Below are 21,566 nucleotides of genomic sequence, written 5' to 3'. Positions count from 1 at the left end.
ACATCGCGGTAGACGGAGTTACCAAGTAATCCTTCAGGTAATCATCATCATCACCATGCTGCCTTTATGAAGCATAAGTAACATTATTTCTCTGAACCAATTCAACCACTTCAGAGCGTACTGACCACAAACTAACGTTATAACTGCCCGGTCACTTGAAAGACACTTTTGCCCACCAGTAACCATAAAGACAAAGCTAAACACCAGAGTTAGCATACAAGCTAACAAGCTAGATTTACCAACAAGCTATGTAGCTCAACTGCAACATCGTACAGTGATATGGGCTATTGCGAGTATTACTGTAACAGCCGCCACCATAGCCTTGTGGTTAAAACATAGACTGAAACATATATCAAGCAGCGGTCCTTACTTGTTCAGCAGAAAAGCAGCAAACTCTGCAACGCTCTTGAGTCCTTACAAATCCTGCAGCTCCCTCCACCTCTGAAATGACACTCCAGTATTTATCCTTGTTTTCTCTCTGGCTGTCCAGTTTTCTTTCTTTTTACACTGCTTTTCCTCATCAGTGTTTTTCTTTGACGTGGGCAGTGGTGGGGCATTTATAAGCTCTGTTGTTGTTGTCTGTTCTCAGCCATTGTTTACAGATTGGCCTCAAACGTATCTGACCAGCTAAGAGCAGACACTGCATCTGCGTGGGGAGGGGCACTTGCCCAGTACGCGCTACGCAAGGGAGGAGGGCTGCCAGCAGCTTATGCACGAGAATGATTGACACCTCTCAGACACTCCCCTTGGTTCTGATTGGTTGTGTTTATCCGGGAGCGGTGGATTCTTGCAAATCAAATTAGGGCCACTGGGTGGAGCCACAGACAGCTGACCTGTATCTTATTCTACTGTCAGATCATCACAAGCAAATATAACAAAAAAATAGTTACAGACTACAGTGTGTTTGATTGATTTATATTCCAAAGAATTCCATGAAGGATTTAGGCGTTGAAAATAAAACGAGTCACTGAAATCAAGACATGTGAAACATCAGCTCTGAAACAAATATTTGGTGCTGAAGAATAAAACAGACATTAATCATTATTTCTGTTTTTATATTTTTCATTTCATTCATATCATATCATTTGTGCTTTGATGACAAAGATCAGATGTTTCTCTTCATGTCTGTTTATGTTTCAGTGACAGTTTTCTTTCTTTTGTTTTTTCAAACACAAATGTTTCAGTGTATATGTTTCTTTTGACAGTTCAGGTTTTGTTTTCAATGATACTTTTTATTTTCCATATGAAATCAGCTGAAAAAGCCAAACTGAAACATTAAAAAGTGAAATTATACAAAAACAAGCACAAAAATAAAGAAAACGTATAGCGAAAATATAATCTGCATCTTCTGGTGACAAAAATACAAAACTAAGAACAATTTCTAAAAATGAGGTTACATTTTTTACATTTTTAACATTATCTTGCTTTTATGTCCTGTTGAAATAAGCTGTTTTCTGAAGAACAGACACGAGAAATTCATCCTGACAAAAAGTTTTCTTCTCATTTCCATAACTTTCTCCAAATGTAAAACAAATTTAAACTCTTCATAAAAATAGTCTAAGAGTCAACAGTTATCGTGCAGATGTCACAATCTGTTCTGCAGGTCTGTTTGTGGTTAAACATCAAAGTTCATGTTTGGACACTGAGGTGAAACTTCTCTTTACTTCCAGAGAAACTGTGAAGTCAAACAGACAAGTCTGAACCTGTCGGAGCAGCTGAGACCCCTGATCACTGCGTGTGTGATACAGATCACAGAGACACAAACACATCTGCTTTCTCCAAACACACCAGAGTCACTGCAGCAGCCTGAGTCTCTACCTGTCACCTGCAGCACAAACACAAAGTTCACTGGAAAAGATTCAGATCAGAAGTGTGGAGTCGTCTCCCCTAAAACATCCAGAGAAATGTTTTTTAAAGTCTCCAGTCTGAACTGGTCCGGTCAGCCACACACCTGACGCAGCAAACGTTTACCTCATGTTTCACAGCTGTTAAATAAAAGTAGTATGGGAGATTGTATATGAGTAAATGTATTTAGGTACTCTACGCTCCCTTATTTGCCTCTGTAGCCGCTGAAGATTTAACCACAAACCCCCCCCCCGCAAGCGCTCCCTGGACTCACTCATTAGCGGCAGCTTCCTCTGAGAACATGTTTGTTTCTGCAACACAAAGTGCAACAACGATGTCGTCAACTGTCCTCACACAGAGCGGAAGATCTCCTCATTAACGAGTCAGTGTACAGAAGAACCTTTCAGACATATTACAGTCTTTTTACATCAATAAACCCACAATCTGCATTATTATCAGCTTCTTCTGAACTTCATGGCTGCTTTGGAAGTGAACGAACCTGAGCGCGTGTCACATTTCATTTACCGATGGAGTCAATTTAACGAACCAAATCATCATGCTGACACATGAGCTCTCTGAAATCTGTCTGAATAAATATCAGCAGATGCATTAAAGTGAAAGTGTATGAATGGTTTTTAAACTTAAAGTAAAAAACAAACCTGCAACACTCTGATCTGAACTCTGTTCTGTTCTGTTCTGTCTGACCGACTTCTTGTTGTTGTTTGAAGGCTTCACTGGAATTAGGATAAAACTGTACGAAGGTTTTGCTGTGAAAGGAGGAAGTGATGAAAGAGGAATGAGAACAAAGTGATGACATCACTGACAGAGGTGACAGATCACTGACAGACCGCTGTGCTGAAGCAGGTCAACAAGGTCTAAGTTATCATTATTCCAACCTACAGGACTGCACATGAACGCTTTATTCCAGCAGATAATTCCTAATATAATGAGTCTCCAGCAGGTTAACACTGGAGTTGATACGATCAATAGATGATCATCAGCAGAATGTTTTGTCCATGAGTCAGGAGCTGGACGAGCCAACAGCGAACACATTTAACACAGAACCCTGCAGATATTAATTCTGCAAGTCTGACTCCTCCCCACTGGTGTGTACTGAGTTTAGAAACAAGTGCTCCTCTCTGAAGCTTCTCAGCTGAAACCTCATGAAAATCATACAGAAATGAAACCTGAACACCACCCATCTCACCCAGCATCACCATCAAATCGCCCCCTTTTCCTCAGGAGCCGCCTGGTCTCCACCTGCCCGCCCCGGACACACTGAGCAGCAGACTGAAACTCCAGACATCATCTGTTTACAACAGCTGAACGCCGCTCCCCTGCTTTGTGATGAGCCACAAACCAAGCGCTCCCTCTTTTCTGAGCAACGTCTTCCCTCAGCAAAAAAACATTCAAAACAATCAACGGCTGCAAACATCTGATTAAGAGACCCCTCTTCATCATCTCACTGCCTCCACCCTCCTTGCAGGCTGTCAGGAGTTTTAAATCAAGCGTTCCCATAGACCTGAGAGTGCAGCTGACAGCTGCGCCTGTAAACACCCACATGTTGTTGCGTCTTGCAAAACAGCTCAACACTGCAAAACAAACACACAAACACACAAACCCACTTACAGACATACAAACACATGCCTATAGAGGCCTGTGATGAACCATAAATCCAGTGCTCCCTTACCCGCCTGGAGCAGCTGGAAATGGCGCCTGCAGTTCTCCTGAGTGTCCACATCCACATGGGCCAGAGGTTAACGAACAACACCAAACTGTCTCCTCCCCACCAGATGTGTTACAGAGTATAGGAGCAGCACGAACGACGGGCTTCATGCGTTCTGCTCGAGGGCTGCTCCACCTGACTCTCAGTCCAAACCCACCCGCAGATTGTCCTCAGCTCAACAATAAACAGTTCCGGTACCAGAAAGACAGAAGCAGGGAAATAACAACCTGATGACCTGATGTCACCTCCCACCAAGACTGTAAGGTTTCACAAAACAAGCGCTCCTTTCAGTGAGGTCTGGAGCAGCTGAGATGGCTTTGCATACTGCAACAATGTTATTTACATTTTTATGCAACACAATTTGTGTCTTCAATCCATCATCCAACCAACCCCTCCCGTCTTCCCCTTCCAGACTTGTTCCCCTCAGCTGGCCTCTGTTGAAAAACAAGCGCTCCTTTCTTTATCCTCAGAGAAGGAGCTTTACGCGCACATGTTTGTTTGTTTTCTTCAACACAGCAAAATCAAATGAACCCTCCTCTGCCTCCGACTTCATGTAGACACTGAGCTGGCATGTGGTTCATCACAAACCAAGTGCTCTATGGCTTACCTCAGAACCAGATGCTTGCCTCGCACCTCTACCTGACCCCATCTGTTTAGCTGGCATGTTTCAACTTTATTTGTCACCATGCAGCAGTCGACACAAATAAGTTCTTGTTGTGATGCATCACAAATCAAGTGCTCCCTCATGTAGTGGCGCTTCTCTTCATAACTATCATCCGTTTCTTCCTGCTACAAAATCAAACCAACCCCCCCTGTCTTCCCATTTATCTCCTCCTTTCTCCATTTAAATCCTTAGAGCTGGTGCATCACAAATCAAGCACTCCCTCCCTGACCTCAGCTAAAGCTTCTTGTGTTTTGTGTTGTGCAAGACAAATCAAGCATATCAAGCGCTCCCCTTCGTCACCACATAGCCAGAGTTCCCTCTGACATCACAATCCAACCCCTCCTCTTTTTCTTCATCTAGACCCTCTCCCCTTAGCTCTGATATATAACAAATCAAGTGCACCCTTCATAGCCTCAGTCATGTCAACTAGGATTCTTGTGTGTGTCTTTTTGTTTTGTTTTTACGGCAACTGAAACAAAATTAAACCCTCATCCCTGAACTGGCCTGTGTTGGATTACAAATCAAGCGCTCCTCACCTCAGATCCAGGGTTCCCAAAACCATCAAGAGCTTCATCTTGCTACAAAATCAAACCAACCCCTCCTTTCTTCCTAATGATGTCCTTCCTCCTTCATCTAAAACCTCTCCTCTAAGCTGTGATGCTTGCCAAATCAAGCGCATCCTTCATTACCTCAAGAGCTGGATTTTCTCATACAGAAGCGTATCCTCCTCTCCTACTGCTACACCCTCACCGCTTAGCTGGCATGTGGTGCATGACAAATCAGGCACTCCCCTTCCTCACCTCAGAGGCAGAGTTTCGCCCAAACCATCATGAGTTTCCTCCTGCTACAAAATCAAACCAACGCCTCCTCTCTGACTTCAGCTAGACCCTCTCTCTGTGTAGCGAATGAAGCGCTCCACTCATGACCTCAGGTGCTTGAGCTTCTTATACAAAAGCATCTTTTACTGCACCACAAGACCTGAGACACAATCAAACCCACCCTCACCTCCAGGACCCACTCGGGTGGCATGCACTGTATGACAAATCAAGCGCTCCCATTCATCACCTCAGATCCAGTGTTTCCCAAAACCATCATGAGCTTTTTCCTGTAACAAAATCAAACCAACCCTTCCTCTCAGCACATTAATCTACTCCCTCAGTCAAGTTGACCATCTCCTCTCAGCTGGCATGTTATGTGTACCAGGAGCTTCCCTCTTCAAGCATCTTGTGTTTTGTCTCTGCAACAAAAATCCCCCCTAACCACCTCTCCATCTCACCCCTTCACTTGGACTCTCTCCCCCTCAGCTGGTGTATGCTGCATGATAAACCAAGCGCTCCCCTGCCCACCTTCAGCCGGAGCTTCCCCTCACATCAGCAGCATCATCTGTTTCGTGTGAAGCTGCAACAGACTCAGACCCCCTCTCCCCTCTCTTCATGTGGACCCACTCTCCCCTCCGCTGGGCTGTGAAGCACTCAAAACAAGCGCTCCCTTTACCTCCAGCCCCTGTGCAGCCCGCAGCCTCTCAGTCTCACCATCATCTGCTTTTTCTGCAACATCCACTACACAAAGCAGAGCAGCGAGCAGACCACACCGACCTCTGAGAGACCCCCCCTCCCCGCCCCCCGCCCCAGCGTGACACACACACACACACACACACACACACACAGAGCGGGACGCTCCGGGACTGGGTCTTACCTCTGGAGCTGCTGAAGGCGGTGTACCAGGACAGGGAGACCAGCCCGCACAGCCCGAACAACAAGACCGTCAGGAAGGAGACATTTCGGAGCCTCATCTCCGGAGCCCCGGGAGCATGTCCGCACCGTGAGGGGGGAGGACAGGGACGGAGGGAAGGATGGATGGAGGGAGGGGGGAGGCAGGTAGACAGACAGACAGACAGACAGAGAGAGAGAGACAGGTAGGCACAGACAGACTGAGATAGACACGGAGAGACGGGCGGAGCTGCGTCCGTCTGAGAGGCAGCAGCGAGACTGAGGGGAGAGAGGGGAGAGGGAGGGGGAGAGGAGGGGGGCGGAGACAGCGACAGGTAGAGAGACACTGAGAGAGAGGAAGAGAGAGAGACAGAGAAGAGAATTGAAGAGATCATTTTATTGATTATTTAAATCAGATTATAGAATATTAAGATAAACAATTCATGACAACAAACAAAGATATAAACTGTTATCAGATATGGGCTAAACTTAGTTAGATTAGTGATTAATGTGTTTTAATTTTGTTTTTAAAGATGATTTTAAGTTATTATAAAGTTATTATGACGAGTTCTGCTCCACCAGGCTGTATGTTCATCAGCCTCCGCTCTTGATTTCTGGGATCTTGCTGCCTTCAGATGAACTCAGGAGCTCCTGGATAGAAACACCACGTGATTTCAGTTCAAGCGATAAGGCTGTGTCCGAAATCACCCACTCATTCCCTACTCCCTAGTCACTACATAGTGAGTCCAACATAGTGCACTATATAGTGAGCTCAACGACAGAAAGAAAAACGGACTTTCGGACACTACTCCTGCGCCGTTAATGACGTCACTACTGTCGCGCAGTTGAAACTGCATTAAAACTCCATGCGTTCATCCGCAGCGCAATGCATGACGGTGAATATTGCTTGGTAAGTTATTATAGGGAGGGTAAGTTATTATAGGGAGAAGTTATAGTAAGTTAGTAAGTAGTAAGTTGTGTCCGAAATCACTCACTACTCCCTATATAGTGCACTACCTATATAGTGCACTACATAGTGACTACACCATTTTGTAGTGCTGGCCGAATGTCTAGTGAGGAATATTATCCCCTATATAGTGCACTCAAATTATCCTACAATGCATCGCGAAAAGTAGTGTACAACTGATGGTCACTTACCAAGCAATATTTACCATCATGCATTGCGCTGCGGATGAGCGCATCGAGGTTTAAATTCACGTTTCAACTGCGCAACAGTAGTGACGTCATTAACGGCGCCGGAGTAGTGTCTGAAAGTCCGTTTTTCTTTCTGTCGTTGAGCTCACTATATAGTGCACTATGTTGGACTCACTGTGTAGTGACTAGGGAGTAGGGAATGAGTGGGTGATTTCGGCCCATCAGTTGTACACTACTTTTTGCAATGCATTGTGGGGTTCTTTGAGTATAGGGTATAATATTTTCCACTAGACATTCGGACAGCACAACAGAATGGCGGAGTCACTATATAGTGCACTATATAGGGAGTGAGTGATTTCGGACACAGCCATGGTGTTAGCATGAGCAGCAGCTCTGAGGACACGAGGCTAACATTCAGCTATCAACGAGCTAACAAGCAGGTGACACACTGCAGGAAATGTAAAGGTTGAACACATGTGGCCATTTTTAATATCAGTATCATATAAAAACCTCAAAGACAAAACTCTGGAACATAAATGACCTCACCCTCCACGTCTGGAGTGTTTGAGGGCGCTGCCTCCCCCCAGAGGCTGGAACATGTCACTACATCCAGTCAAGCAAGTCCAATAGCAGTAGTTCTTATATACAAATACTTTAAAGGGATCTTACAGAATATAAATGATGACTAAGAAATAAATCTGAATCTTTTAACGGTTTGATTTTGTAATAAATTCATTCTGTGACACGGTACGTTGTGACGTAAGCGACGAGTTCCCTCCCATCACATCTCTGTTCCCGCTCTGTAGCAGTCAGTGATTCAGCAAGCTAACTGTCGCTACACAATGAGCAGTGATCAATGAATTTATATTTTACTCATCTTTACCATGTCCAACCTCTGCATATGCTAACAGCAGCTTAACACTGCTTCAAATTCCTTGTAACATTTGTTCAAGTCTTTTTGAAGTTGGTTTAAGTTTTTTTACACTGTTATGTTTAAGTGTTTGTAAATCCAATAACGTTCAGGACAGAGCTGCTAACGTTGGCTTAAACTGAAGTGTAGCATCATAAAAATCACTCTGGTTGTTCCCAGATAATTATTATGATTATTAATTATGGTATGCTAACTATAGCCCTTGGATGCAATGCTAGGTTACTATTGTTGATGGTATGCTAGTTAGCCGGACATGCTAATGATAGCCAAATACTGATGTTTAACTGTTTGGAGGTGTGTGGATGAATTATGACAGATGAGGGTCGTTAGCAGCAGAGGATCTGGTACGATCGTGTCAGGCGATCAGGTTCATGTGTACGGATCAGCCAGTTCCAACAAACCAGGGGTCAGAACGGAGGCAGATTAATACCAATACAGGGGTGAGCTGTATTTACATACAGCCACCATGAATCTTTGTATTAGATATGTAGCTGCTGCTGGTCAGACTGACACAGGATCAGTATTGATATTTAAATAAATGCATTTAAAACACATAAGACACACAAGTCTGTCTGTTAACTGTCAGTGTGATGATGCAGAGAATGAAAGAAAAGGAGAAGATAGAAACCTGCTCAGCATCTCATCTCAGCATCTCAGCTCAGAGTCTCTCTGTGTTTGTAGGGATGTTTGTGTGATGTGGGAATTTTCTGATTTTCAGTCAATCTCATAGTTTTGGTAAAGAGGCGTTCACTCTGGAGGCCATCAGGTGTTTTTAGATTTCATTTATATTATTTTATTTCAGTCCTTTCACTTGTTTTCCTCCCCTGTGGCTCTGTATAGTGTTGTGTGAATGATTATAAACTAATAAAGACATTAGAAGCTAAAGACTTTCCACACCTTCACCTCCTAAATGAGATTGTTGTAAATCCTGTCTGTGGCTGCAGCTGCCCGTCTGGCTCTCTGTTCTACAGTTTGTGTTTCGTGTGACTTCAGTCATGACTATGTTTGGATCAGCTGACGGCTTTAAAGGTCAGGATTTAATTCATTTTTGGCAGTTGAGCAGAGAATCCAGCGGTGTTAAGTGACAGTCTGCAGCGCCGCCTGGTGGTCAGGATGACACAACAGAAAATTAGATGCTAAGTTTAGTCAAGTTAAAGAACATTAACTGAGTAAAGAGAGCATCTGTTTGGCAGGCAGGTGTTTCTCTGCAGGGGCCAGGAAATTTTTGGGCCCTGTGAACCAATCAGAAACTGTCTGAGCCGATTCTCCATTTTGCTGTGAAGCGTCCTTCAGTGATATAATTCAGTTGTATGAAAATCACCATCTCTATGGAAGCCCAGAGATGACTGTATTGAAAGGACTGATGTGAACTTGAAAATAAAAAAGGATCCAAAAATTTCAACACCTGTTATTTTAGAATAATGATTAGAATTTGCATTTTCTTTTTCACAGACCTGTGATGCTCCATCAGAGTGAGAATAGAAAAGCTGTTTGATAATTAATTTCAGTCGACCTAGCCTGCTCCACAGTGGACAATGTTCAAAAGAAAAAACTGAGCAGCTCTCCAGGTTGTGGCATTTAACTTTACACACCAGTGAGCTCTTTAAGAGACAAAATGTTTGTTTTAGAACAAGTCACTGTTTGAATGAAGTGTTCACAACTTGACTGATGTGTGCTGGCTGTGACTAAAGAAATTCATTCGTATTTATTAAATACATTTTGCAAGATGTAAAGAGATGAGATGGAGCAAATTAATTGATCTGACAGATCTTTGATGTGGTCATTGTATCTTACAGTTTTTTCAAATTGCTAAAACACAATTTTGCAAACTAGGCTGGTTTTATCAAAATACTCAACACAATTCACAAAACCACACACCCAAACCACACATGCCACATGTAGTGGCCAGTTAGCTCATGTAGTTTCATTTTGAATGGCAGTGTTTTGAAATGGCAAACATGGGACTTTATGTCAGATTGTTGTGTCTTATGCAGAGAACCGTGTTCAGTGCATTTAGAAAGTGCCATTTTGAATTGCAAAATGTGTGTAAAGCAGAAAATGTGTTTAAAGTTTTGGAGACTTGAGAAGAGATTTTAATCTCTATGTGTCACTTTAAATAATTGTGCTATGCATGTCATTTTAGCGTGTTAGCAACTGGAAAAAACTAATATAATGAAGTCTATCACCCTCACAAATGAGTGAAATAAAGTTACTAAATAAGAATATTAAGATTATTATCTTTAATAATCTCAAATAAAGAATCATGAAAATTGATTTCTGAAAGTAATCTGTTACATCATGAACAACGTTTAGCTCCTCTCTACAGTGAAGCTTCATGATGCCTTGCTCAGAGCCACAGCAGCAGTTTCCCGTCCAGACTGTAGACTGTGGACTATGACCTCAATCAGTTATATTGTCTCACACTGACATCTAGTGGTCCCAATCAGCCAGTACAACTGAGGCCGCAAACACAAACAGCACCACGAACAGCTTTGTTGACAAGTTCTCACATCCGAAGTTTAAAGCCTCAGTCCTCCTCTCCGCCTCCTGATGGTATAAAGTAATCCTCTCCTCCTGATGGTATAAAGTCATCCTCTCTTCCCTCCTGATGATATAAAGTCCTCCTCTCCGCCTCCTGATGGTATAAAATCCTCCTCTCTTCCCTCCTGATGATATATAGTCCTCCTCTCCTCCTCCTGATGGTATAAAGTCATCCTCTCCTCCTGATGGTATAAAGTCATCCTCTCCTCCTCCTGATGATATAAAGTCCTCCTCTCTTCCCTCCTGATGATATAAAGTCCTCCTCTCCTCCTCTTGATGATATAAAGTCCTCCTCTCCTCCTCCTGATGATATAAAGGCCTCCTCTCTTCCCTCCTGATGATATAAAGTCCTCCTCTCCTCCTCTTGATGATATAAAGTCCTCCTCTCCTCCTCCTGATGATATAAAGACCTCCTCTCCTCCTTTTGATGATATAAAGTCCTCCTCTCCTCCTGATGATATAAAGTCCTCCTCTCCTCCTCCTGATGATATAAAGTCCTCCTCTCCTCCTCCTGATGATATAAAGTCCTCCTCTCCTCCTGATGATATAAAGTCCTCCTCTCCTCCTACTGATGATATAAAGTCCTCCTCTCCTTCTCCTGATGATATAAAGTCCTCCTCTCCTCCTCCTGATGATATAAAGTCCTCCTCTCCTCCTCCTGATGATATAAAGTCCTCCTCTCCTCCTCCTGATGATATAAAGTCCTCCTCTCCTCCTCCTGATGATATAAAGTACTCCTCTCCTCCTCTTGATGATATAAAGTCCTCCTCTCCTCCTCCTGATGATATAAAGGCCTCCTCTCCTCCTCCTGATGATATAAAGTCCTCCTCTCCTCCTCCTGATGATATAAAGTCCTCCTCTCCTCCTCCTGATGATATAAAGTCCTCCTCTCCTCATCCTGATGATATAAAGTCCTCCTCTCCTCCTCCTGATGATATAAAGTCCTCCTCTCCTCCTCCTGATGATATAAAGTCCTCCTCTCCTCCTCCTGATGATATAAAGTCCTCCTCTCCTCCTCCTGATGATATAAAGTCCTCCTCTCCTCCTCCTGATGATATAAAGTCCTCCCCTCCTCCTCCTGATGATATAAAGTCCTCCTCTCCTCCTCCTGATGATATAAAGTCCTCCTCTCCTCCTCCTGATGATATGAATTCCTCCTCTCCTCCTCCTGATGATATAAAGTCCTCCTCTCCTCCTCCTGATGATATAAAGTCCTCCTCTCCTCCTCCTGATGCTATAAAGTCCTCCTCTCCTCCTCCTGATGATATAAAGTCCTCCTCTCCTCCTCCTGATGATATAAAGTCCTCCTCTCCTCCTCCTGATGATATAAAGTCCTCCTCTCCTCCTCCTGATGGTATAAAGTCCTCCTCTCCTCCTCCTGATGATATAAAGTCCTCCTCTCCTCCTACTGATTATTTAAAGTCTTCCTCTCCTCCTCCTGATGGTATAAAGTCCTCCTCTCCTCCTCCTGATGATATAAAGTCCTCCTCTCCTCCTACTGATGATTTAAAGTCTTCCTCTCCTCCTCCTGATGATATAAAGTCCTCCTCTCCTTCTCCTGATGATATAAAGTCCTCCTCTCCTAATCCTGATGATATAAAGTCCTCCTCTCCTTCTCCTGATGATATAAAGTCCTCCTCTCCTCCTCCTGATGATATAAAGTCCTCCTCTCCTCCTCCTGATGATATAAAGTCCTCCTCTCCTCCTCCTGATGATATAAAGTCCTCCTCTCCTCCTCCTGATGATATAAAGTCCTCCTCTCCTCCTCCTGATGATATAAAGTCCTCTGAGACCAGATTTACACCTTTAATAAGATGAAGGCTTCACTGGAGCTGCTGGGTCGTCTGCTGACACGGGACCAAATGATTGTCATCTTTGTCCACAGGAGAAAAATCAAAGTTCCTTGTCACTTTAAGTAAAACTATAAATGTACTTCGGATATTGTTAAATTATTTATAGTTATAAATCTATTTTCTATGTTGTTTGTTTTCTATGTTTAAAACTTATATGATGGAAGATTGTAAAAGTAAAATACACATTTTACAAAAGAACGATGACAATGGAGACAAAAAAAGCTGAAATTGTCTTAAAACGTCCAAAACATACATTTAAAAAAAGAAAAGTATAGGTTTTTTTCTAAAAACACAAATCAAATGTCATGATGAAAGAATGATGTGGACTGGCAGTTGGAGAGTGCTTGTTCACATCCTGGGCATTGCCGAGGTGCCCCTGAGCAAGGCACCGACCCCTAACACTGCTCATTGGGCGCCGTAGCATGTGTGGCTGCCCCTTCGCTCATCTCCTCTACACTGCATGTGTGTGTTTGTGTGTGCGCACCTGTGTGTAATGTGAGTGGAAAAAGGAATTTCCCAATTTGGGATTATAATAGTATATCAAAAAAAAAAAAAAAAATGATGCTGCTTATTTATGTTGTGTTGTTACAGTTTGTGTTTTCTTCTACATGTGAACAAAATACAAGCAAAGAAACATTTAACGTATTAAATTACTCTTCATTTTAAATATGTGTAAATCAACTCACGCGTCAATTAACTTTTCATGTTTGGCATCTCATGAAAGTAAAAAAAACGTCTTTAATCAGGTGAACCCACGTGTGAGATCAGAACATCAGATGATCAGTTTCGAAAATAAAGTTCTGTTTTTGTTGTTTTTCAATCAAATAACAATAAATTAAAGGAGCATTGTGTAGTTTTGTTGTTCATGAGAAGAGAAAATTCTTCAGACAGACTGAATAATCAAACTGTCTTTGTGTCCATGACTGAATAAACTGAATTAACACACTGACCTTAAAGGAGCTTTACTGTGTTTATATGTGGCGGACCCTGCCACCTCTCCAGCTTTGACCGTATTTTCCTGTGAGAACAGCTGGTTTATTCACTTATTAGCTCATTATTATTGTAAATATTAAAACTTAAATTTCTGCTATAAACTACACAGAGCTGCTTTATTCATAACACTCCAGACATGAGTAATGTGATAAATTACTATTTAAGGTGGAACTGACTGATTCTTAATGGAATATCTTTGAATTGGGTTTTCTGTGCAAGAAGGTCAAAAACACAAAATACACTATATTGCCAAAAGTATTTGCTCACCTGCCTGAACTTAGGTGACATCCCATTCTTAATCCATAGGGTTTAATATGACGTCGCCGTCGGTCCACCCTTTGCAGCTTTAGCAGCTTCAACTCTTCTGGGAAGGCTTTCCACATGGTTTACGAGTGTGTTTATAGGAATTTTTGGCCATTCTTCCAGAAGCGCATTTGTGAGGTCACAGACTGATATTGGACGGGAAGGACTGGCTCTCAGTCTCCGCTCTAATTTATCCCAAAGTTGTTCTATCGGGTTGAGGTCAGGACTCTGTGCAGGCCAGTCAAGTTCATCCACACCAAACTCACTCATCCACATCTTTATGGACCTTGCTTTGTGCACTGGTGCACAGTCATGTTGGAACAGGAAGGGGCCATCCTCAAACTGTTCCCACAAAGTTGGGAGCATGGAACTGTCCAGCATCTCTTGGTATGCTGAGTTCCTTTCACTGGAACTAAGGGGCCAAGTACAGTTCCTGAAAAACAACCCCTACACCACAATCCCCCCTCCACCAAACGTTACACTTGGCACAATGCAGTCAGACAAGTTGCTTTACACCACTGCATCTGACGCTTTGCATTGCACTTGCAGATGTATGGCTTGGATGCAGCTGTTCGGCTGTAGAAACCCATTCCATGAAGCTCTCTACGCACTGTTCTTGAGCTAACCTGAAGGCCACATGAAGTTTGGAGGTGTGTAGCGATTGACTCTGTAGAAAGTTGGCAACCTCTGCACACTATGCGCCTCAGTATCCGCTGACCCCGCTCCATCATTTTATGTGGCCTACCACTTCTTGGCTGAGTTGCTGTCATTCCCAATCGCTTCCACTTTGTTATAACACTGACAGATGGTTGTGGAATATTTAGGAGTGAGGAAATTTCACGACTGGACTTGTTGCACAGGTGGCATCCTATCACAGTACCACGCTGGAATTCACTGAGCTCCTGAGAGCGACCCATTCTTTCACACATGTTTGTAGAAACAGTCTGCATGCCTAGGTGCTTTTATGCTTTAATACACCTTAGGCCATGGAAGTGATTGGAACACCTGATTTCAATTAGTTGGATGGGTGAGTGAATACTTTTGGCAAAATAATGTATAAAGAAATAATGTAATAATTTAAAAACAGGGCCAGGCTGTTCAAACACTTCTCAGGATCTAAATGAAGTTCATCCAAACAACAAACACTGAGGAAGGAGGTGAGTAAAGACAAAGAGGAATGAAGGAAACAAAAGGAGGAAGCTGATGAGGCAGAAGAACATGAATCATTCATTTACTGAGATTCAGCTCAGTGATGAGGAGGGAGGGGGGAAGGAATGAAGGAAGGAAGGAAGAAAGGAAGGAAGGAAGAAGACAAGGAGAGGGGATGATGGGGAGGGAGGAGGAGGAGGAGGAGGAGGAGGAGTAAATCAGTGTTGGAGACTCTGACGCGGAAGAAGAATCAGCCTCGGAGGAGGAAGAAGAAACCCGAAATGAAAGGTTCCTCTCCGGCTCACTTCACACTTGTTGAATAACGCTGAGCTCCAGCAGCCCCGCGAAAATCGACGTCCCCCACAGGTCTGCGGAGTGTTTCCGCCGGCTGTGGAGCTGCTCGATGCGTACAGACTAGCCCATCGTTACTGGAGCTTTTGACTGAAAATATCATCATTGATCCGTCTGACTTCAGGCTGCCGCGGACACACTCAGCATTCAGCTTCATCGGATCGATATTTCATCTTTTATTCATCGAGCTTCCCGAGCGGGAGCTCCGGAAACACGTCGAGCGCAGCGCCCTCTCCTCAACGCGGCGCCGCTGGGTGGCACCGCTGTCTCTGGCGGAGGAGCTCTGATCTCGGCGTGGTGGACGGTCTCTCCACCGTGACAGGACGACGTCGAGAGATTTGGATACCGAGCCGCCTCGCCGGGAAACCTACTCCGTGTTAGAGGAAGGCTGATGCATCAACATTTCAGGAGTTTGATTTTTATCTCGTGAGGCGGGAAGCTTCAGGAGACACGGCGGCCCCAGCGCCCTCTCTGCCGGGCAGCACCGCTGGGTGGCACCGCTGGGTCCGACCGGGGGGATGACTCTCCAACGGGGGTTACCGACGTCACATTTACCAGAAAACTAATCTTATTTGGATCAGAAACTCGTGACCTGGCAGCCTGCTCTGTATTTCTGGACCTGGATAATTAGCTTGTGAAGCGGGGGCTGCTCTAGCACTCACACCGAGCTCGGCGCCTGTTCGCTGGGCGGAGCCGCTGAGTCCGGCCCGGTGGGATGTCTTTCAGTTGGAATCTTTACGAGAGATCCGGACTTTTCTGCACCAGAAGTGAAACCTGTCGTACCGTGTTCTGTCGGTGAGTGTGTGTGTGTGTGGTCGTGTAGTAGGACATGGCCGACTCCGGCCGGGCCAGACCGGCGGAGCCCGACGCTGCGGACGGCCGGACATCGAGCCCCCTGACGGTGAAGAAGAGGGCGCAGCAGTCCCCTGGTTTCCGGCCCAAGTACCAGAGCTCCGCACAGGGACACTGCCTCAGGAAAGTGACCCTGACCAAACCCACCTTCTGCCACAGCTGCAGCGACTTCATCTGGGGGCTGGTGGGCTTCCTGTGTGACGGTAAGAACAGCACACAGAGCAGCACTTGTACTATTTACTATCGACCATCAATCATGTATTGTAAAAACTAGAGCGCATGCCGGCTGCTGGTACTCCAGCGGGCCCTGAACCAACAACCCTGGCTGTGGAGCTGCAGGTGACCTCAGCCAGGTGTGTCTGGTGTGTCCTCCCTCCTTCATGACTACTGACATGGTGTAGACATGGAGCAGGTCTGAGGACTGTGGAGGACTCTGTGAACTTCTGTAGGGACACAGTTGGTTCTGGTTCAGTGGACCAGAGTCAGTGTGAGACCTGCAGCCAACCGACCCCCTACATATCACCCCCTGTCTTTAACTCTCTGTGTCTTCCTTTTCATTTCATTTTGTATTTCATCCTCTCTTCATTTGGTCTCCTTCTTTCCTTTCCTTCTCCCTTCTGTGTCCTAAGTCCTTCCCCTTCCTATCCTCTTCCCTTTTTCTAGTTCTTCCACTTCCTAATCATACCCTTTCCTTTCCTTTCCTTTCCTTTCCTTTCCTTTCCCTTTTTCTCTTCCTTTCTTTGCATTCTTCCTTTGCACTCATTTAATTTCCCTTTCCCAGTGTCTCCTTTCCTTCCCCTTTCTTAGGCTACTATTCCTCCTCTTTATCTTCTTTTCCTTGTATCTCCCAATCCAATTTTCCTTTCCTTTCCTTTTTTTCACTTCCTTCTCACTAAGTGACAACTTAATCAAGAATTCAACAAGCAAACTGAAGAGCAGATCCAAGAACACACACACACACACACACACACACACACACACACACACACACACTCACTCCACTCTGCCCAGTAACACACTGGTGTGTAAAGTGTCGGTTGTGCAATTGGAGCTGCAGTCAAGTCGTGATTTACTTCCTCTGGTTGGCATGGCAACAGGTGGTGTGTTTGTGTGGCTGCCAGCAGAAACGTGATCATCATCATCATCATCATCCTCCTCTTCATCACTGACGGCTGCAGATGCATTAAAAGCTGCAGCTGAACAACAACGATCGGATTATGTAACGTTTTCTTCTTTAAGCCGACACTTGGATTAACACGAACCTGTGATGTCATCAAAGTGCTTCATCTGCCTGAGAACATTTGAAATCATCATAAAACACTAAATCTCTTTTTTTAATCAACTCATTTATGTTTACAGAAGCTGAGCGCACACATTACAGTTTATTATTCAGTTTATAAGTCTTATGTTAGTTTTGTTCAACAGTTCAATCCGTATTGATACTATTGTTTTCTGAGATCAACATGTGACGTCACTGAAAATGAATCTGAAACCGGAGCAGCCACAACACCAGTGGTCGACCTCTCAGAGGAAGCTTTACAGGACAAACAGATCTGAGGAGACGTTATCTGAGCCCTTATGAAGATGAAGTCTTCACTGTAGCTGCTGAGCTAACAGAGTTAGCATGCTGTCTGATGTGGCTGCTCAGGGTGTGAAGAATAATAATGTTTTATTGTGAAGCTCCAGAAATGTTTTGTGCACTTCTAAACTTCACTCAGCTGTACATCAGCGTGGAGGGAGGAGATGAGGACCCAGTTTAACAATGAACCGTTTGGTCTGCAGAATATCCAAAAATGTAAAATTGTCCTTCCCAATTTCCAAGAGTCAAAAGTGACATTTGCAGATGTCAAAAATCACAAAATGTTCAAACCAGAGAAGCTTCAAGAACTAGTTCATCTAACATATATTATTCATTCATCATTTGGGTCACATTTCAAAATGACAGTTTAAAATATGCAGCTAAAGTTTGTTTCCATTGACGATTAATCTGTCGATTGTTTCCTACTATAAACTATAAAATGTGAAATAGTGGAAAAAGTCAACCAGTGTTTCATCCTCAAATGTCCTGTAAATTGGATTAACTTAAAACAATAAACTGAAGACAAAGTTTACTGTCACAGAGGAGGAAATCAAACTGACATTAGAGAATGGAGACCCTCCCTCAAACTGATTCATGAATCATCAGAATAGTTGCTGATTAATTCAATATTTGACCACAATTTGATTGATTAATGAATCGTTTCAGTTCGACTTCGTTTCATGTGAAAAAAACAAACGGTTCATTTTGTAAATGAAGTTCTGACTGTAAGTGTTCTAGCAGGCAGCTCAGTCTCTGCTGAGTCACTGGTGTTAATCAGCATCCTTTGTGAGATGTATTAACAGTTTGTTGGACAGGAAAAACCAGGCCGGTCTGTTGTGTAGACGATGGTGAGCTGGCTGCTGAGAGCTGTTGATGAGCTCGGTGTGTGAAACTGTCTGGAGTGAACATGTGAGGTTTACTACAGTGTGACAGAAGAAACAGAGCAACACCACAAACTGAGCGGAGCGGTCGAGGTGGAGACGCAGCCACACCTTTAACTTAACTGACAAAAGCAACAACTTTCACACACTTTAATCCAAAGTGGCTTCTTTAAAGCTTTGACTCGGCTACACATTTACCTTGAGCCCAGCGTTTATCTGAACTCTACAGAGTTTCCTGCTATTGTCCAGATGAGAAAAAGATGATGTTTAAAAAATCAGCAATGACAAGAGATAAAACAGTTCCTCCTTGAAATGACTGAGCTGTGAGTGTCTCTGTCACAGCTGCATTTAATGACACATCAACTCTCAGTGATATGTCTTTATAACAGAGGAGGAGTGAGACGTGAAGGTGTGATCACATTCAACAACAGAGGATCGCTTTAGATGTGTCGATAATTTATTTATCATTCAGCAATATGGATGTAGTCTGTTATTGTACCTGCAGTCTGAGTCCATTAAACACCTTTTGTAGGTCGAAACGACCCTTAAATTCAGAGTTTCAGGAGATGTCCTCATATTTTAGAAATACCAGAGCAACTGGACGTTTGTTCAAAATATATATTTTTGCAATATATTTGCATTAAAGGGCTACAACTCAACTTAGAGTTCAGTTAAACATGTCTGCATGTCTATTATAGACCTAACATTATGTTAGCTAAATAACATTAATATTTCAACATATTAGCATACAACAACAACTAACAATAGCTCTAAGCTAACTCCCAAAAAAATCATTTATCTCTTTGAGTAATATCCCAGAATGCGCGTTGAACTATTTATGTTTACTACTGTGAGATAATAACCTCCTAATGCTTTCAGCAATACATCCTCACAATTACACCTCTGATTATGAGTTGTAAATGAAATTAAGATAATAAGTAGAGAAAGTTCATTGTGTAGACTAAGTTGTGGATACTTAGATGATTTATAGGTATGTACCATGTCATCACTTTTGCTCAGTGTGTTAGCATGCTAACATTAGCTAATGAGCCAACACAGTGAACATTATTTCTGATAGTTTGGCAAGATGCTTGTTCTTTACGTGTTTCAGCATGTACCTGTTGTCTTAAAAATGTGTAATGCCGTCCTCAAGTCTACAGACCAGTGGCGGTTGTGGGGGGAGGCCAACAGGGGCCAGTGCCTGAGTGGGCCCCCCTGTGGGCCCCCCGACAGGGAATCTGCATCACAGATTTCTTGCAATGATTTTGTACTGTAGGGAAAGGTGGAAAAAAGTGTCTCAGCAGTTTACTACCAATCAAAATTGTTGAAATTGTAAACACTGTTTTAAGTCCCATTATCCCTTGTCTGAATGAGGGATTTGTCTTTTTTTCCCGGGTTGTATGTGCCAGCACCAACTTGGCCTCCCTGTTAAAACTGGTCTAGAACCACCACTGCTACAGACATATGTTTTAAACAATTAATTTCAGTTCCCTTGACTTTTAATGTTCTTAAGATGAGACAGACGTGTTTAGTATTCTTTCTCCACAAGCTAATTATTTTCTTTCATTAACATACATTATTCAGTGTAAATTCCTCCTGGTTTATTTGAGCGTTTAGCTTCCAGTCCTCTCACAGTGAGTTGCTGTTGTAGATTTCTATCAGTCTGATGTGACCTAACCTTCATCTGGAGGTGAAGATGATGTCATTCAAATCACATGCTGATTGCAGAAGCTTGTGGCTCACACTAAGGTGAATGTTGACATCTGATAACCAGACATTCAGGTGAAATCGTTCTGCTTTTGTCATTTGTGTGCACGTCTGTAAATCAACAGAACTGGCCAGCTGGGGGTCAGCAGTGGTGTTGGAGAATTGAACCTGTCAGTGTTGGTGCCTTGCTCACTGGTCTCTCCTCTCTGTCTCTCCTCAGTGTGTAACTTCATGTGTCACGAGAAATGTCTGAAGACGTTGCGTTCGGTTTGCTCCTGCATGACTCCATCTTCAGTCCGGGTGAGTAATAAACGGCTTCGCTGAAACTCAACACACCGGCAGGATGTTTATTGATCAGAACAGCACTGATCACTGAGCCTGACTGAGTGCTGCACCGATCAATACACCAGCAATAAACACAGACAGCTGCTGACGGAGTGGAGTGCTGTTTCCTCCTCACCTGTTCATCAGGGATGTCCTTTAAGTCCATGAGACAAAGAGATCAGAGTGTAGTTATTATTTCTCCATCTCACTGTTAATAATACATGTAATCAGATAACTTTATAGGATTGAGAAAATAAAGATGTAGTGTAACACTACAAAAATGCTAATTGAATCTATTTATTGGTTGTTACTTGAAGGTTAGCATGAGAGCTAACCACCTGGGAGTAAGGCAGGAACATTTCCATCAAAGTCTGAGTTGTTTTTCCTGTTCGTCCTTCTCTTCTCTGTCAGCCACTGTTGTATCAGAGATCATAAGCTGATTGTTTCAGGGCTGAAAGCAGACTGTGTGATAGCAAAGTGTCAGATGAGGTGATAAGACAGGAAGTCCAGTTTGAGCCTCAGGCTGATGATTGTGAAGGTTTATCAGACACTAAATCACTCTCACAGCAGTGAAACAGAATAAAAAGATTTCATGTAGTTAAGTTTTCTTTAATCGTGATTTGATTTTGGATGAGAAGTTAAGGAATCAGCTGATGTCAGTCTAAACAGTGTCCTCTTTGTCCAACTTAAAAGAAGGTTTTCTTTTGTACCTTTATGATCAATAACTATTTTCTAATGTGATATAAAGTATCTGTTTTCATTCCAGATCCATCTTAGGGCCTTTAAATAATACTGCAATATATTGCGATACAGAATAAATAACTTGATGTTTAAAAAGGGATCGATATTGTGACAAGATTGTAGTTAACGTGGTCACAATATCAGATTTCATAACATAATGGATATTTTAAGAATTAGTGGCTGATGAAGTCTCAGCCTCATCTCAGCACTAAGATGTTATGTTGTGGTTGTGTTCATGAGTTTGAATCCTTCATGCTGTCTT

The 21,566-nt window shown here is 43.3% G+C and overlaps 2 protein-coding genes across 4 annotated transcripts in view; one reads left to right on the top strand and one right to left on the bottom strand.

Annotated features, from left to right (window-relative positions):
- mgat4b (alpha-1,3-mannosyl-glycoprotein 4-beta-N-acetylglucosaminyltransferase B) overlaps window positions 1-6,228 on the bottom strand; it is a 143,374-nt gene extending 137,146 nt beyond the window's left edge. The window contains exons 1-2 of one of the 2 annotated variants that reach the window (XM_030396379.1): window positions 5,931-6,228; window positions 2,505-2,612 (exon numbers count right to left, since the gene is read on the bottom strand). In XM_030396379.1, coding sequence (XP_030252239.1) covers window positions 2,505-2,612; window positions 5,931-6,027 — 205 coding nt within the window. In that variant the 5' untranslated portion in view covers window positions 6,028-6,228. The remainder of the gene's footprint in view (window positions 1-2,504; window positions 2,613-5,930) is intronic. The other variant, XM_030396380.1, reaches the window with a different exon arrangement.
- An 8,825-nt stretch (window positions 6,229-15,053) lies between these two features.
- Window positions 15,054-21,566, top strand: part of dgkq (diacylglycerol kinase theta) — a 23,598-nt gene continuing 17,085 nt past the window's right edge. The window contains exons 1-2 of one of the 2 annotated variants that reach the window (XM_030396676.1): window positions 15,054-16,275; window positions 20,460-20,539. In XM_030396676.1, coding sequence (XP_030252536.1) covers window positions 16,050-16,275; window positions 20,460-20,539 — 306 coding nt within the window. In that variant the 5' untranslated portion in view covers window positions 15,054-16,049. The remainder of the gene's footprint in view (window positions 16,276-20,459; window positions 20,540-21,566) is intronic. The other variant, XM_030396675.1, reaches the window with a different exon arrangement.

Source organism: Sparus aurata, chromosome 18 (assembly GCF_900880675.1).
Source record: "Sparus aurata chromosome 18, fSpaAur1.1, whole genome shotgun sequence".
Taxonomy (NCBI): domain Eukaryota; kingdom Metazoa; phylum Chordata; class Actinopteri; order Spariformes; family Sparidae; genus Sparus; species Sparus aurata.
Note: the sequence above shows the minus strand (reverse complement) of the source record. Positions and strands in the feature narration are given on the sequence as shown.